Source organism: Phacochoerus africanus, chromosome 10 (assembly GCF_016906955.1).
Source record: "Phacochoerus africanus isolate WHEZ1 chromosome 10, ROS_Pafr_v1, whole genome shotgun sequence".
NCBI lineage: Eukaryota > Metazoa > Chordata > Mammalia > Artiodactyla > Suidae > Phacochoerus > Phacochoerus africanus.
The window spans coordinates 96,012,784-96,031,721 of NC_062553.1; the positions used below are offsets into that span (position 1 = coordinate 96,012,784).

An 18,938-nucleotide genomic window follows, 5' to 3' on the forward strand; every position below is an offset into this window, starting at 1 on the left:
AAATCATTTGATCATCTCAGTAAAACATTTTGAAGAAATTCATCCATTCATGATAAAAAAATCAACAAAGTGGCTATAGAGAGAACATACCTCAACATTAGTAAAGGCCACATGTGAAAACCTGATACCCAATATTGTATTCAACAGTGAAAAACTGAAAGCATTTCCTCCAAGATCGGTAACAAGATAAGGATGCACACTCTCGCCCCTTTTCTTCAACATATCATTGGAAGTTCTAGCGACAGCAATCAGACAAGAAAAAGAAATAAAAGCTACCCAAATTGGAAGGGAAAAGATAAAATTGTCTACTCTACGCAGAAAGTTCTAAGGATGCCACCAGAAAATACTAGAGCTCATCAGTGAATTCAGAAATGTCGAGTATACAAAGTTAACACACAGAAATCCGTTGGATTTCCATACTCTTAATAACAAAATATCAAAAAGAGAAATTAAGGAAACAGCCCATTACCATCACATCAAAAAGAATACAATACCTAGGAATAAACCTACCTAAGGAGGCGAAAGACTTGTACTCTGAAAACTATAAGACGTAATGAAAGAAATCAAAGATGGCACTAATAGAAAGGTACACCATGTTCTTAGATTGGAAGACTCAATATTGTCAAAATGACTATACCACCCAAGGAATTTACAGATTCAAATACAATCTCTACCAGATTACCAATGGCATTTTTCATAGAATTAGAACAAAAATATTTAATTTGGGGAAACACAAGAGACCCCACAATGCAATCTTGAGGAAGAAAAACGGAGGTAGAGGAACCAGGCTTCGTGATTTGAGACTATACTACAAAGCTACAGCCATCCATACTGTATGGTGCTGGAACAAAAACAGAAATTAAGCTCTCCAAGGCTTAAGTACCAAAAGTTAAACATGGAGAGATGAAAATTCCACTGGGACTGAGAAAGAATATTGAGAGAAACAAGATTCAATACAGAATGGTAAAAAATTTTTTAGAAGAGAATAAGCAATAATAGTGGGATATACTTATATTTTATAGAGAGGGAAACTGAGGCTGAGAGAGGTTAAGGAACTTGTTCAAGGTCACATAGTTAACAAAGTGACAGATTTTATTTCCAAATTCAGGCAGTTTTGAAATAGACAATATGTTCTTAACCTTTAAGGTGGGTTTCTTGCAGTTTTTTTTTTTTTAAATTAAAGTGTTGCTGCTATACAACAGGATGTAAGTTATAGTTATAATACGGGGATTCACAGTGTTTAAAAGTTATACTTCATTTAAGGATACTATAAAATACTGGCTGTATTCTCCGTGTTGTACAGCATATCTTCTAAGCTGATGTCTATATATTTGTGCCTCTTACTCCAGTACCCCTATATGCCTCTATCCCCTCCTCTTGCAATGTTATCAATATTGAACATATTTTCATGTGCCTGTTAGCAATACGCATTCCTCTTTGGAAAAATGTGTATACAAGTATTCTGCCCATTTTTGAGGTTGTTTACTTTTTGATGTTGAGTTGTATGAGCTGTATGTATATGTTGGATATTAACACCTTACCAGTCATATCATTTGCAAATATTCTCTCCCATTCAGTAGGTTTTCTTTTTTTTCTTTTTTTTTCTAGCTGTAGCAAAATCATTCAAAGAGGTATAATAAAATATAAAATTTACAAGAAGCAATTGGTAATTCAGTCTATGGGAATACAGATCCTTTTTAACAAAGCAATAAATGTCATGGGGCAGACAGATGACAATTTGAATTTCACTCTGACCTTGAGTAGCTATGCAACCTTAAGGAAGAAATTTACATTTGTTATCAATTTCAATTTCTTCTAAAAAATTTTTTTAAAATTATTATTTCCCCAATACAATTTTTTTTTCTACTGTACAGCATGGTGACCCAGATACACATATATGTGTACATTTTTTTTCCTCACATTATCATCTTCCATCGTAAGTGACTAGACAAAGTTCCCAGTGCTACACAGCAGGATCTCATTGCTAATCCATTACAAAGGCAATAGTCTGCATCTATTAACCCCAAACTCCCCAATCCACCCTACTCCCTCCCCCTCCCCCTTGGCAAGCACAAGTCTATTCTCCAAGTCCATGATTTTCTTTTCCATGGAAAGGCTCATTTGTGCTGGATATTATATTCCAGATATATGTGATACCATATGCTATCTGTCTTTCTCTTTCTGCCTTACTTCACTCAGAATGAGAATCTCTAGTTCCATCCATGTTGCTGCAAATGGCATTACCTTGTTTTTCTTTATGGCTGAGTAGTATTCCATTGTGTGTATATACCACTTCTTCCTAATCCAATCATCTGTTGCTGGACATTTGGGTTGTTTCCATGTCTTAGCTATTGTGAATAGTGTTGCAAGGAACATGCAGGTGCTTGTGTCTTTTTTAGGGAAAGTTTTGTCTGGATATATGCCCAAGAGTGGGATTGCTGGGTCATATGGTAGTTCTATGTGTAGATTTCTAAGGTATCTCTATACTGTTCTCCCTAGGGGTTGTACCAGTTTACATTCCAACCACCAGTGCAGGAGGGTTCCCTTTTCTCCACACCCCCTCCAGCACTTGGTATTTGTGGACTTATTAATGATGGACATTCTGACTGGTGAGAGGTGGTATCTCATGGTAATTTTGATTTACATTTCTCTCATAATCAGGGATGTTGACCATTTTTTCATGTGTTTGCTGGCCAGCTGTATCTCTTCCTTGGAGAAATGTCTATTCAGGTCTTCCGCCCATTTTTCCATTGGGTTATTGGCTTTTTTGCTGTTGAGTTGTACAAGTTGTTTGTATACTTTAGAGATGAAGCCCTTGTCGGTTGCATCACTTGAAACTATTTTCTCCCATTCTGTAAGTTGTCTTTTTGTTTTCTTTTGGGTTTCCTTTGCTGTGAAAAAGCTTGTCAGTTTGATGAGGTCCCATGGGTTTATTTTTGCTCTTATTTCTGTTGCTTTGGGAGACTGACCTGAGAAAACATTTCTAAGGTTGATGTCAGGGAATGTTTTGCCTATGTTCTCTTCCAGGAGTTTGATGGTATCTTGTCTTATATTTAAGTCTTTCAGCCATTTTGAGTTTCTTCTGGTGCATGGTGTGAGGGTGTGTTCTAATTTCATTGCTTTGCATGCAGCTGTCCAGCAGCTGTCCAGCAATACTTGCTGAAAAGACTGTCTTTTTCCCATTTTATGTTCTTGCCACCTTTGTCAAAGAGTAACTGACCATAGGTGTCTGGGTTTCATTCCAGGTTCTCTGTTCTGTTCCATTGGTCTGTATGTCTGTTTTGGATCCAGTAGCACAGTGTCTTGATGACTGTGGCTTGGTAATATTGCCTGAAGTCTGGAAGTGTGATGCCTCCTGCTTGGTTTTTGTTTCTCAGGATTGCTTTGGCACTTCTGGGTCTTTTGTGGTTCCATATAAATTTTCGGATTGTTTAAGTTCTGTGAAAAACGTCATGGGTAATTTGATAGGGATTGCATGGAATCTGTAGATTGCTTTGGGTAGTATGGCTATTTTTCCAATATTAATTTTTCCAGCCCAGGAGCATGGAATGCCTTTCCGTTTCTTTACATCTTCTTTAATTTCCTTGATTAGTGTTTTATAGTTCTTGGCATATAAGTCCTTTACCTCCTTTGTCAGGTATATTCCCAGGTATTTGATTTTGGGTGGTGCAATTTTGAAAAGTATTGTATGTTTGTATTCCTTTTCTAATATGTCATTGTTAGTGTACAGAAATGCAACTGATTTCTGCATATTAATCTTATATCCTGCTACTTTGCTGAATTTGTTGATCAGTTCAAGTCGTTTTGGGGTTGAGTCCTTAGGGTTTTTCTATCTGTAGTAGTATCATGTCATCTGCATGGAGGGACAGTTTTACCTCTTCTCTTTTTTTAATTTCTTTTGTTTGTCTGATTGCTGTGGCTAGGACTTCCAAAACTATGTTGAATAAGAGTGGTGAGAGTGGGCATCCTTGTCTTGTTCCAGATTTTAGTAGGAATTCTTTCAGCTTTTCTCCATTGAGTATTATATTTGCTGTGGGTTTGTCCTAACAACTTTTCCTCTGTTGAGGTATGTCCCCTCTATACCCACTTTGGTAAGAGTTTTGGTCATGAATGGATGTTGGACTTTGTCACATGCTTTTTCTGCATCTATTGAGATGATTATGTGGTTTTTGACTTTTCTTTTGTTAATGTGGTGTATGATGTTGATTGATTTGGGTGTGTTGAATGAACCTTGTGCAGCTGGGATGAATCCCACCTGGTTGTGGTGTATGATCTTTTTTATATGTTGTAGGATTTGGTTGGCTAAAATTTTTTTTTTGTCTTTTCTAGGGCCGCTCCCATGGCATGTGGAGGTTCCAAGGCTAGGGGTCTATTTGGAGCTCTAGCCACCAGCCTACACCAGAGCCACAGCAATGCGGGATCCGAGCCATGCCTGTGACCTACACCACAGCTCATGGCAACGCCAGATCCTTAACCCACTTAGCAAGTCCAGGGATCGTACCTGCAACGTCATGGTTCCTACTCGGATTCATTAACCACTGTGCCATGACAGGAACTCCCAGTTGGCTAAAATTTTGTTGAGAATTTTCGCATCTATATCCGCCAAAGATATTGGCCTCTAGTTTTCTTTTTTGTGATATTTTTGTCTGGAATTAGGGTGATGCTGGCATCATAGAATGTCTTTGGGAGTGTTCCTTTTCTTCATCCTTTTGAAGACATTTAAAGAGGTTCTAAGTACCTCTTTGTATTTTTGGTAGAAATTGCTTTTGCCTGATAGTCATATAGGGTCAAATACATCATTAAAATAGAAAAAAGAGTCTTCTTCTTCAATCTTTTGAAAAGTTTTAGGAGAATGGGTATAAGTTCATCTTTGTATGTTTGGTAGAATTTACCTGTGAAGCCATCTGGTCCTGGAGTTTTATTTGTAGGTATGTTTTTATGCCATATTCAATTTCATTTCTAGTGATTGGTTTGTTCAATTGATCATTTTCTTTTGGGGGGGGGTCTTTTTTTCTTTCCCAGGGCCACACCTATGGCATATGAAAGTTCCCAGGCTAGGGGTCTAATCAGAGCTGCAGCCGCCGGCCTACACCAGAGCCACAGCAATGCGGGATCTGAGCCACTTCTGCAACCTACACCATGACTCATGGCAACATCAGATCCTTAACCCTCTGAGCGAGGCCAGGGATTGAACCTGCAACCTCGTGGTTCCTAGTCAGATTCGTTAACCAATGAGCCATGATGGGAGCTCCCTGTTTCTTCTTGATTCAGTTTTGGCACGCTGTAAATCTCCAGAAAGTTTTCCATTTCTTCTAGGTTGCCGAATTTGTTAGCATACAGTTCTTCATAGTATTCTCTTATGTTTTTTTGTATTTCTGTAGTATCACTGTGACTTTTCCTTTTTTGTTTCTTATTTTATTTGGTTTTTTTTTCTTTCTTTTTTTTTTTTTTCTCCTCTCCTTGGTGAGTTTGGCCAGGGATTTGTCAATTTTGTCTACCTTTTCAAAAAGTCAGCTCTTGGTTTTATTGATTTCTATTTTTTTTATATCTATTTTATTGATTTCCTCTCTGATCTTTATGATTTTCTTCCTTCTACTGACTTTAGGTTTTGTTTGTTCTTATTTTTCTGATTCATTTAGGTGTTGGGTTAAGTTGTCAGTTTGAGATTTTTCTTTTTTGATGAAGGCCTATATTGGTATGAATTTCCCTCTGAGCGTTCCTTTCGTGGCATCTCATAGATTTTGAGTGGTTATGTCTTCATTATCATTTTTCTGGAGGTATTTTTTAATTTCCTTCTTGATTTCCACATTGATCCATGTGTTTTTTAGTAGCATGTTTTTTAGTCTTCATGTAGTAAGTTTTTTCTCATTTCTTTTCCTGTGGTTAATTTCTAGTTTCATGCCATTGTGGTCAAAGATATTTGAAATAATTTCTATACTCTTGAATTTGTTAAGGTTAGCTTTGTGCCCCAGTATGTGATCACTTCTTGAGAATGTTCCATGTGCACTTGAGAAGAATGTATATTCTGATTTTTTTGGATGTAAAATGTCTTTAAAATGTCAAATAAGTTTAACTTTTCTGTTGTGTCATTTAGGATCTCTGTTCCCTTATTGATTTTCTGTCTATAGGATCTGTTCATTGATGTGAGTGGGGTTAAAGTCTCCTACTATGATTATATTCCCATCAATTTCTTCTTTTATGTCTATTAGTATCTGTTGTAGGTATCTGGGTCCTCCTATGTTAGGGGCACATATATTGACAATTGTAATATCCTCTTCTTGAATGGATCCTTTTACCATTAAATAGTGTCCTTCTTTGACTTTCTTTATGGCCTTTGTTTTAAAGTCTGTTTTGTCTAATATGAGTATTGCAACTCCTGCTTTCCTGTCTTGTCCATTGGCATGAAATATCTTTTCCCATCCCGTCACTTTCAATCTATATGTGTCCTTTGCCCTAAGGTGAGTTTCTTGTATCCAGCATATTGTAGGTTTTTGCTTTTTTATCCAATCTGCCACTCTTTGTCTTTTGATTGGAGCATTCAGTCCATTGACATTTAAGGTGATTATTGATAGGTATGTATTTATTACTATTTTAAACCTTGTTTTCCAGTGGATTCTATGTTTCTCTTCCTTTTTTTTTTAATTGGATGGTTTCCATTTATTTTATGTTTGAGTATTTTTATTTTCAGTTTTTTTATGTAATATTCGGTTTTGATTTGCAGTTGCCCTGTTTTTTAAGTACGTTAATCCCTTCCTATATCTGCTCGCTTTTGCCTGATAGTCATATAGGCTCAAAGACATCATTAAAATAGAAAAAAAGAATCTATATTTCTCTACTTTCCTTCCCCACATTGTATGCTTTTGATGTTTGGTTTTTGTGTTTGTTTTGTTTTTTACATCTTCATGTTTAGATCTGTATGCTGGCTTATTTAAGTAACTGCTTTCTAATTGTGGTTTCCTCCATCCTAATTCTTCTTTTTTTCTTTTTTCTTTCTCTCTCTTTTTTTTAATTTAGATAAGTTCTTTCAGTATTTCTTTTAGAATGGGTTTAGTATTGCTGTACTCTTTTAGCTTTTGTTTGTTGAAGAAATTCTTTTTTTTCCCTTGTATTTTAAATGGTATTCTTGCTGGATAGAGTATTCTAAGTTGCATATTTTTTTCCTTTCAGCCCTGTAAATGTATCTTGCCACTCCCTTCTGGCCTGTAGTGTTTCTGTAGAGAAATCAGCTGATAGCCTTATGAGGGTTCCTGTATAATTAATGCTTTGCTTTTCTCTTGCTGTCTTTAGAATCCTCTCTTTAACTTTTGCCGTTTTTGTCATAATATGTCTTGGAGTGGGCCTGTTTGGGTTCAATTTGTTTCGGGCTCTCCGTGTTTCCTGTATCTTGATATCAGTATCCTTTAGATTTGGAAAGGTTTTAGCCATAATTTCTTCAAATACATTTGCAATCCCCTTTTCTTTTTCGTTTCCTTCTGGAATTCCTATTATGCGTACATTGGCCCGCTTTATATTATCCCATAGGTCTCTTATATTGCTTTCATGTTTTTTCATTTGGTTTTCTGTCCTCTGTCCTGATTGGGTGGTGATTTCCATTATTTTATCTTCCATGTCACTAATGTGTTCCTCTGCATTATTCATTCTGGTCTTTATCGCCTTTAGCTCAGTTCATATCTCTGCAAATGAATTTTCTAGTTTTTCTTGGCTCCTCCTTATATTTTCTAGTTCCTTTCTAAAGGAATCTGCATTACAGTTCATATCCTCTCTTTATTTCTTCAGTATTTTCAGTATCTCCCTTTTAAACTCAGTGTCTGTCAGACTGCAGAGGTCTGTTTCATTGTTTGCTGGTTCATGTCAATCCTGTTCCTTTAACTGGGAATGGTTTCTGAGCTTCTTCATCTTTCTTATGTTTTTCTTTTTCTATGAGTTTAGGGAATCCAACTTGTAGTCTTGGGTCACTGCTTCTATGCAAGAGCACCCTTTTGTATTTTTTGGAGGGTTATTAATTATTTTGGGGGTGGGAGTGTGAATGTTTGCTGTCTCTTTCTTCAGTTTGGGCAGGCCATTATTTCCAGGATGCTCAGTGTGTTTTCAGGGAGAAGGAGGCAATGGGTAGGGCCAGCAGTCAGTGCCTGGTCGTTAGACTCTCAACAGCAGCAAGGATCTGCAGGAAGGTGGCACAGGCTACTCCTAGTTGCAGGAGACCCTGGGAAGTGGTAATAAGCTCTAGGCAGATCTTCAAGGTGACCAGAGCATTTGGCAGTAGCAGCAGCAGGGTGCATGAGTTCCTAGGGGAATGAGGGCAACAATGGCTTGTGTTTGACTTCAAGGCCCTCCTCTGAGGTGATTGGAACTACAGGTGGTTCCTGTTCAGGGACCCCTACTGGGAGCGGGCCATGACCATCTCTAGAGTCAGTGATAACTGTGGTGGTTCCCCCACCCCCACCCCACGTGTAGACCATGCATGAAGCAACCCGTCTCACTTAGCCCACATAGGAGGTTCTGTACAGGCTGCTCCTAGTTGCAGGATCCTGGGAAGTGACTGAGATCAGGCGTGTGGACCCAGAATGTTTGGCAGTGGCAGCAGCAGGGCGGGTGTGTTCCCAGGGTTGCAAGAGCACCAACAGGTGGTGTTCGGTCACGGTGCCCTCCTCTGTAGTGCCCTTGAGATGAATGGGGCTGCAAGTGATTTTTGTTCAGGTATCCCCAGTGGCAGTGGGCCACACCCACCTCTGGAATCAGAGATGCCTGCAGACCACGCAAAAGGCACCCTGTCCCACTTAGCCCATGCAGGAGGTGCTACACCGGCTGCTCCTAGTTGTAGGGTCTTGGGAAGGAACAGTGACAAAGTGGGTGCCACCCAGAGTGTTTGACAGTGGCAGCTGCAGAGGGCAGGTGTGTTCCCAGGGGAGTGAGAGCATCAGCATATGGTGTTTGGTTGCAGTGCCTTCTTTTCTTTTTTGCCAACCCCTGAGGTGATCGGGGTCACAGGTGGAGCCCACTCCCAGGCCCCCAGTAGTGGCAAACTGTGCCTCCCTCTGGCCTCTGAGATGACTGCCGCAGTCTGTCCCTGCCCCCTGTAGCTCGTGTAAGAGGCACCATGTCGCACTAAGCCCCCTAATGCCCTTAGCCCACACAAGAGGTGCCTGGCCACCAGTAGCCTGCACAGGAAGCACCCATCTGCCCTAAACAAGCAAGAGGGTTATTGCCACCCCTAGTCTGCATCAGAGACACCCCACCCTCTGAGAGCCCACAGGCATGCGCACGCTCCACTGCAGGGAGTTTCCTAAGGCAGCTGCCCTTCCTCCTCTCCCCTCTGTAACAATGGCACCTTGCCTCTCCTGTGTCCAGTGTGTGAAAGTGTCCAGACTATCTCCCGGGTTCCCTCTGCCGGTGGTGTTCCTCTCTTCAGCCCGTGGCTCCCCTGCCCGTGGTGCACTGCTCATTAGCCCCTCAGGCTGTTCCTACACAGCCAGCCTCAGTCTTCTCCCTGGGACTGACCTCTGGAGCCTGAGTCTCAGCACCTAGCCCCGCCCAAGCATCTCAGGTGTGGTGTCCAGACTGATGGTTCTGATGATCTGTGTGGCTCTCACTCTGCTTTGCTGTTCTCGGTACAGCTAAGGCACTTTTCTCAGCGACTTTGAGGTCCCATTGACTTGGCTGACCTCTCCGTCTGTTAGGTGGCTTCCCAGGGTGTGGGTTCCTTTTCTCTCTCACAACTCCCTCTCAGGAATGCTAGTCCTGTCCTGATTACTTTTCTCTCTTTCTAGGTTTTCTTATTTTGATGATGATTTCCTTTGCTGTGCAAAAGATTTTAAATTTAATTAGGTCCTAATTATTCATTTTTGCTTTTATTTCCTTTGTTTTAGGAGACAAATTCCCCTCCACCCCAAAAAAATACTGCCACAATTCGTGTCAAAGAATATTCTGCCTGTCTTTCTCTAGGAGTTTTATGGTTTCCAGTCTTACCCTAGGTCTTTAATCCATTTTGAGTTTATTTTTGCGTATGGTGTTAGAGAATGTTCTAATTTCATTCTTTTATATGTAGCTGTCCAAGTTGCCAGCACACTTACTGATTCTTTTACATGTAGCTATTCAGTTTCCCAGCACCACCTAATGAAGAGACTGCCTTTTCTCCACTGTATATTCCTACCTCCTGTCATAGATTAATTGACTATAAGTGTGTGGCTTTGTTTCTGGGCTGTCTTTTTTGTTCTATTGATCATTATATCTGTTTTTGTGCCAGTACCATTACTGTTTTGATTATGTAGCTTTTTAGTATAGTTTGAAATCAGGAATCATAGTTTCTCCCTCTACCTCTGTTCTTTCAAGATTCTTTTGCTAATCAGGGTCTTTTGTTTCCATACAGATTTTAAAATCATTTGATCTAGTTCTGTGAAAAATACCACTGGTATTTATTTATTTATTTATTTATTTATTTATTTATTTATTTATTAAATGGCTATACCAGTGGTATATGGAGGTTCCCAGGCCAGGAACTGAATCCAAACCACAGCTGCAAACTATACTGCAGCTGTGGCAACACCAGATCCTTTAATCCACTGCTCAAGGCTAGGAATTGAACCCACACCTCCACAGTGACCTGAGCCACTACAGTCAGATTCTTAAACCCATGCACCACAGCAAGAACTCCACCCCTGGTATTTTTATACATAATGCACTGAACCTTTAGATTGCCTTGAGTAGTATGGTCAGTTTAACAATACTGATTCCTTGAATCCCTATATTATTGTATTTGATGAACTTTATTTTCAGTAAAATGGTTTTAAAATTAAGATTTCATTTTTTCTAGTTTCAATGGAGATTGTAATATTAGTAGATAACTCTGTTTACGTTATTTTAGAGAGATGGTTGCAATTCCTTGGGAAAATTTTTACCTTGATATGTGTTTGTTTTAAATGATGTTTTCTGGTTATAATTATATGAATTCAGTGTCTTGAAGTTCTTCTGATATTATAACACATTTTTCCTTCTGGGTTTATATGATTTTGATCTAATCAGTCTTTTAATTTGAAATTTTCTATGCTTTTTTGTGTAATTTTAAAGCGTGAAATCTTTATAATTTAATCTAAGATTAAAGTTGAATTTAAGGCTTTCAGAGGTTATATAAATTATGAAAGAGTTATATAAGGATATGCTGGCAAATAAAGCCTCTATTCTTAATTTCATAATCCTGAAGATTTTTTTTTTTTTGCTTTTTATTAACTGGAACTAGTAAGAAATAAAATGAATTTTATGAAATACAATGAAAAAAATAGTCCTAGAAGATTTAAAATCCCATTTCCACTTAATTAACTAGATGAAATTATTATCATACTTAAATTTTTTCCTTAATCACTTGTTTTATCAATTAATAAGGTATAACTTCTGTTGAAAAATTACAGTCTTTCTAGGAAAAACTGAACTATGTATCTTGGAATTAATTATGACCAATTTAATTCATTCACAATTGTGATATGTATTTTCTAGTAGCATATTATTTAATGTTTTTTAAATCACTTCTAAATTCTGAGGTTGATTTAAAAATGATTTTTGTGGGTTTTTTTTTTTTTTTTTTTCCATTTTTGGCCGTCTGGTGGCATATGGCATTCCCTGGCCAGGGATCAGATCTGAGCTTCAGTGTGACCTAAGCTGCAGCTGTGCCAGTGCCAGATCCTTAATCCACTGTACTGGGCCATTGATCCTAATGTGCCACAGCAGGAACTCCGATGTTTATGTAAACAGTGATTTTTGACCCAAATGTTTATTTAGTTGACAACTGAATCAATAATTACTGTTACTGAGTCTATATATATAATCTATTATTGCATTAACTGTTCAAAAGGTTGCACAGTGAATTAAAAGATGCTGTTGAAAAGCAGTTGGAGGCCCTTCCCTTTGCCACAGAGGTGGGAAATGAGATATATACAGATGATGAAACAGTCAGAAATCTTCAAGAACAACTACAACTGGCCAATCAAGTGAGTGATATATACAAACACACATATATCTGTAATTGTATCTCAAATATCAGAGAAGTTTTAAAGATATGTATCAGTCATTTTTTATGAATGATAACAGAATATCAAAGTTGTTAGCTTAGTGTCTTTCTACAGCTTGCAGTGTAGTTAACAGGTAGCAAAACTTGCAATATGTACCCTCCCTCATAGTAATTGAAATATTTGGAAAGCTCTATTGTGTATATCCTGTTTTTAGCACTGCATTTGTTTTGCTAATATGTAAGGCAATTTTATTTTAATTAATAATTTTTGTATCTTAGGTATCTCATATCTTGTATGGATTTGAATCTCATTCTACTTTCTGATTTAATAGTTATCTATGAAAAATCATTTTTTTACTTGGAAATTTGGTTTTGGAATTCTTTGCTTTTGAAAGTGATACTTTAATCAGATAGGCTGTTGATAAAAGGAACATTATGTAGCACTGAATTAGTTTTTAATTTGTAAAGGGAAGGAATTTGAAAAAGTAATAGGGGAAAAATAATGAGGAAAGCATATTCTTTACTCAGTTCTAGACTAGTATTTCAGGAAATATTTGTTAATTTCAATATAGATATAAATGAAAATTAATTTAGACTTACAAACACTTTCTAACCAGATTTTAAATGTCTTGTGAAAGCTGTGACAGAATATGCATTTCTTATAACTCCTGCAAAATATTATGACATACCATAAAAGATAAGTGTAAGAAAAGACCATAAGAATGTAAAAGAACTCTTACTTGTTACACCTCTAATATAAGCAATAATTGTTGGTCATACCTTAATAAAACTAAAACTTTTTAATTTAATTTGTAAAAAAAAAGAGGAGTGCAAAACTAGATAAGATTTGTAGTTTCAAAAAGCATACAAAACAAAAATTCTATCTCTAAAAAGCACCTCTCTCTAGTACTTTTCTTACTATAATTTCTAATGCTAAATTTTATTTTTTTTAAGCACTTTGTTTCCTCACTTCTCACCCCTTTCTCCTACCTTCTCTCCTGTCTTTGCCTTTCTCCATCTCCATCTTAGTTGTTATATTATTTCTCTAAAGATGGTCCTGCTTTTTGTCTACATTTTGAATCATTATTTCATAGATTTGGTGAGATCCAAGTTTCAGTAGTCAGAAATTTAAAAAACAGATTTGTTAAAAACAAATTTTGCCAAATCTGTATAGTACTTTGTATATCAATATGAAATTTTGCTTAGTGAGAGTTTAGGCAATTTTATAAAGTATGAATAATAGAAAAATGTTAATAAATGCATAAAATAATAATGTCAAATGTTAACTACTCTTATTACTTATACATGCATGTTTATTAATTTTAAAGTTCTAGTAAAACACAATGCAATTGTTTTGTTATCCATCTCTAGATTGAAAGGCCTTTGTGTAATGCGTGAAGATTGGGTGAATACAAAGTGAACAGATTAAAAACAAAATATAATTTATAGCAGAAAATGGAGAGAAAGTGGAGAATTCTTTATTATACTTTATGAAATTAATAAATGTAGAGAATTTAACTGACTATTCAAATATTTTCACCTATTACACAAATATTTATTAGGTATCTATTACATATGAGGCACTATGCTTAGTATTGATTCTATAGAGGAGAATGGTGGCACTTTTGTGAAGCACACAGGCTTTTGGGAAAAAAAAGTATGGTCAGACTTTTGAGTTTGGTCCCCATTCTTCATTCTAGCTCTGTGATCTTTAGAAACTTGTTTGTGCTTCACTTTCTTCGTTTACATAGAGAGATTATAATTCTTATGGTGTTCTTACGGTAATTAAAATTTTAAATCCTCATAAAGCACATAGGGTAATGCCCAGCACACATGTAAGTTCATAAATTTACCTACTATTTTTATCCTTTTTATCATCATTATGCCTAAACAACAAGATATAGAAGAATTGAAATTAGGTGCCAAAGGTTCTGTATAGGGCAAGTATAATTGCTTTGGAAGCTGATAGCACTAGTACAATATCAAGTACCTAACTTAATATTTTCAGTTTAGAGTATTTTGTTCTATTAAAGTATTGTGGTTTATAAAAATCTTTCTGGAGGACAGTTTGGCAATAAGAGTCCTAGAAATGTTCAGATCCTTTGACCAATTAATTAGACGATGACATCCACATAAATTCTAGGAATCTGTCCTAAGAAAGTGTATATAAAATATATAAATAAATATATTAATATATAAATAAATATATTAATTATAGTATTATTTTAATAGTGAAAAGTTGGATGTAGTTTAAAATTCTGAAAATATGGAGTCACTTAAATTTTATTTGTTTCCAAATGATAGATTGTGTATTAGTACAGTGGCTCTCAAACTTTGGTGTGTATCATAATCACCTAGGGGCTTATTGAAATAAAAATTGTCTCCCCCTCCCCCAAATTTCTGGCTCAGGAAGTCTGGAATATAGCTCAATAATTTATATTTCTAACAGGTTCTAAGGTATTGCTGCTAGTCCTTTGAGAACCACTGGCTTAGGAGAATCTGGTTTTTCTAACTAGTAGTCCAGATGACTCTTACCATCAGATAAGTTTGGGAAACTGCAATCATTGGAAGTATGAGGCATTTTTATGGCCATTCTACTGAAAATAACACAGTCTTAAAGAAATAAAATAAATTACACAGGGTCATTCGGCCAGGAATTAGAAATTCAACCCAAGCCTTCTGGTTCCAAATTCTGCTTTTGTCTCCAGATTTTAAAACTACCTAAGTTTCAGGCAAAACTAGTCAATGATTTTAGAAGTCAGGGAAATGGTTATTTTGTGAACATTGTATTATCCGAAAGAAAGGGGCAACTGTCTTCTAGGTGCTAGTAATAATGTTTTCTTGAACTGGGTGCTGGTTACATGGGTGCGCTCATTGTCCAAATTCATGATTTGTGTGTTTCCGAATGCATGTTATATACCACAGTAATAGTTTCCTTAAAACTTAAAAACATGAATTTATTTGAAATGTATACTCATTATGTTCCTAAAATGACTATCTTTTCACTACACCTTCTCAACTACTTACTAAAACTGAGAGAGGATTAGCTCTAACCTGAGATTTAAAATCTTGGGCTTTAAAGACAAAGAGATGAAAGTTTCTTCTTGACTCTGTCAACAACTTGCTAAGGGACTCCAAGGAAATGGCCTGAACCTCAGTTTCCACTTGTCTAAAAAGAGAATAATGTGGAGTGTCTGGGTGGCTCAATGGAAGTGACTGTTGTTCATGAGGACTCAGGTTCAATCCCTGGCCTTGCTCAGTGGGTTAAGTATCCAGCGTTGCTGTGAGCTGTGGTGTACACCCATGCAGCTTGGCTCTAGCATTGCTGTGACTGTGGTGTAGGCCAGCAGCTACAGCTCTGATTTGACCACTAGCCTGGGAGCCTCCATGTGCCGCAAGTTCAGCTCTTAAAACACACACACGAGAATAATGCTTTCCATATGCTAGTTTATAGTATCTCAACCTTTTTGGTTTCAGGACCCTTCTTCAGTATGCTAAAAAATTATTGAGAACTCCAGAGAGCTTTTTATTTTTGTGTGATATTTATCATATTACTAATTAAAACTAAGACTTTTTAGAAATGGAGCATAAGGGTTCATTTTGGTAGCCATCAGAGCTGTGACAACAGCACAAAGTATATTATATAAATTTTGGAAAAATCCGCTGTACACTTTATGTGAGAATAAGAGTGAAAAGGGCAAGTAGTATCTTCATATTATTGTGGACATAATTTTATCTTCAAGGGTCCTCATACCACTCTTTGAGAATTGCTATACTGAAAGAATATTTAATGACTTGAGAAAATTCTCATTATAAAAGGCCAGGTGAAAATACTGCAATACAAATAGAACTCTATATGATTCCTATTTTTTTAAAAGAAAAAAAGGGAGTTCCCGTCGTGGCGCAGTGGTTAACGAATCCGACTAGGAACCATGAGGTTGCGGGTTCGGTCCCTGCCCTTGCTCAGTGGGTTAACGATCCGGCGTTGCCGTGAGCTGTGGTGTAGGTTGCAGACGCGGCTCGGATCCCGCGTTGCTGTGGCTCTGGCGTAGGCCGGTGGCTACAGCTCCGATTGGACCCCTAGCCTGGGAACCTCCATATGCCGTGGGAGCGGCCCAAGAAATAGCAAAAAGACAAAAAAATAAAAATAAAAATAAAAAAAAATAAAAGAAAAAAAATACAAAATTCTCCCCCCAAATCACATTTATAAATAAGAATACTTCCAACATTTATAAAAATTACTGTATCACAGATGTCAGCAATATTTATTATCAGGTGGTAAGAAATATCAGGTAATTTTATTTTCTTCTATGTTTTTCTGCATTTTCCTAATTTTCTACCAAAAAAAATTTTCTACTTTGGCAGTCAGAATAAAAACCTCTTGTACTTTAGCAGGGAGAGTTTTCTTCAGTAATTTCTATAGCTTACACTTTTTAGGATCATGGACAGCGGTTTAAATCTCTATCTCTGATTGAAGCATTTTAATTTTAACTGTTAAATCAGAATTAAAAGAAAATTTCAAACTAAACAATTTTAATCTTTAAGTTTATTCTCTAAATAATTATTAATGCAACTTACATATCAAGAATATTACAACCATAGCATCTTATACAAGTTTTGTTTATGTTCTGTAAAAGAATATGATTCATTTGTACAATGCAATAACCTGCTAATATTTGAATGAGTTGTCAAATGTTTTTATTTCATAGGAAAAAACTCAGGCTGTGGAACTCTGGCAGACTGTTTCTCAGGAGTTGGATAGACTACAGAAACTTTACCAGGAACATATGACTGAGGCTCAAATTCATGTAGTTGAAAGTCAGAAACAAAAGGTAATCTTATATTTAATGATTTTCCTTTATACTAATGAGAAGTTGCATACTGTAGAAACTCAGTTTTGCAGAAGAATGTCCCAGTCTCTACCTTGTTATTTATGTTAGCAATAAATAGATCTTTGATGCTTAGAAATTTTTTGAACACATAAGATAATCATAGCAGTGCCTAGTGTACATTAGGTTTTATAGTGTAATTAGCATCAAAAGCTGTATTTAGTGCTAAGAAGCAGCTATAAGATTATTATGTGTAAATGGGCCTCCAAAGCTTTTATATTGTGATTTTTCTACCTGTTTGAAAATGACAAAAACTATTCATTAGATCATGGAAAGTGAAGAAGGCTGCTCAGATATGGTAACAATGCTATATAAAATGAAAATGTTAACAATCTTGAATGTGATCTTTTACTAAAATAGATGTAAAGTTTGTCTAACATAAATTAATCAAATAGGATTTTACAATAGAAAGGGATTTTGATGGTTATTAAGGATTTCTTTCTATTCAAAGCAAGAATCATTTTATCTTCTTTTAAAGTGGGTATCTAGCTTTTTGCTTTTTATGTCTGTTGACAAGAACTCACTGTCTCACAAGACCATTGGAAAATCTGCCTCCCTTAGCTTTCCATTGATTCTTTTCTGCTTGGTATTGAAAATTATGGGGTAATTCCAATTCTGTTCCCTTGCCTCTGGATTTTGAGAAGGCAGCTGTTTAAATATGTTGGTTATCATGCCTCTTTTCAACTTTCATGTATAGATTTTTCAAATTCCAATTTATGACTGTTCCCGTTATTATCATTATAACTGGGAATTTCCACCTAAAGAGATCATAATAATACTTAACAGTGTTTCACAGTTTACAAAATGGTTTTTCCATACATTCCCTGGTTTGGAAATAACTGAGCCATGGCACTTTCACCTCTGAGATCTAGAAACCATTTCTAATATAAGTGTGTTCTTCACGTAGGTCAGTCAACTAAGCCATTAGGTTGCTGGTGGAGGGGTTTCCACCTAAGATCATTCTTATACTATAGCTATGCAGTTAAGGTTGGTGTTTTGGGATTGTTTTGTTTTGTTTTTGTGTAAAACTTTAAAAATAATACTGTGTTGTTATTTCCTTAATTATCCATCAGTCTTGAATTATGTTACTCAAAATATTAACAGCTCCTCTCAACTTATTGTCACCTGCACATATGGTGTTTAATCTGATCATAACAGATAATTGAAATATTTAGAGCATGTGGGGCATACAAGCCATGAGAATTTTAAAGAAGGGGGAAAGGCACTACAACTCCTGTTTTGTGGTTTGTATTTTGTAGGTTTCGAATAGGTTTGAATGTGGCTTGCCATTATTGGATAAGGTGTCTCTAGCATATCTACCTACTAATGCATTGATTTCTAGAAATAATTGTTTCACATAAAACATAAATAGCTACATTAGTTTCTACATTGCTGCCTTATTTTATTTTGTAATCATTAAAAAAATTTCTCTTTTCATTTCTCCAACTGTTAATTCACACAATAATTGTTAGAAGAAATACAACAGATATCATTAACTTAGCCATAATGATTTTAGTTTTGATCTTAGTTTAATTTTAAATATGGGTTACAAACAAAATGCTGTTTATGTACCCTCCCATCTTCTTCCTGTAGGATCAGCTGACCAATTTTCAACACCTGACCAAGCAACTTCATGTTACTAATGAGAACATGGAAATGGTAAGTGAAAATATCCATTTAGTGTACTTTTATATAAACTAGAAGTCATCACTGTAATGGTAATAATATTTATTTTTGCTAAGTCAGATCAATAAGAAAAAAAAACTTCAAATTAAAAAAAGGTAGGCAGTGCTCTTTTCTTTTTGTCTCTTTCTTTCACATTCAGTAGTATAACATGAGGTTCATGGTAGTTTCCAGAGATCAAAAGCTAGCATCTGGAGTTCCCATCGTGGCTCAGTGGTTAACAAACCTGACTAGAATCCATGAGGATGCAGGTTCAATCCCTGGCCTCACTCAGTGGGTTAAGGATCTGGCATTGCCTTGAGCTGTGGTGTAGGTCACAGACACAGCTCAGATCCTGTGTTGCTGTGGCTCTGGGATAGGCTAGCAGC

The 18,938-nt window shown here is 36.4% G+C and overlaps 1 protein-coding gene across 4 annotated transcripts in view; it reads left to right on the plus strand.

Moving 5' to 3' along the window:
- The window catches only part of SCLT1 (sodium channel and clathrin linker 1), a 256,137-nt gene that overhangs the window by 109,494 nt on the left and 127,705 nt on the right, over positions 1-18,938 (plus strand). For all 4 annotated transcript variants that reach the window (XR_007137479.1, XM_047798622.1, XM_047798620.1 and 1 more), the window contains exons 6-8: positions 11,843-11,978; positions 16,708-16,830; positions 18,481-18,546. Coding sequence is in view for 3 of the 4 variants with exons in the window: in XM_047798622.1 (XP_047654578.1) it covers positions 11,843-11,978; positions 16,708-16,830; positions 18,481-18,546 (325 nt within the window). In the remaining variant the exon portion in view is untranslated. The remainder of the gene's footprint in view (positions 1-11,842; positions 11,979-16,707; positions 16,831-18,480; positions 18,547-18,938) is intronic.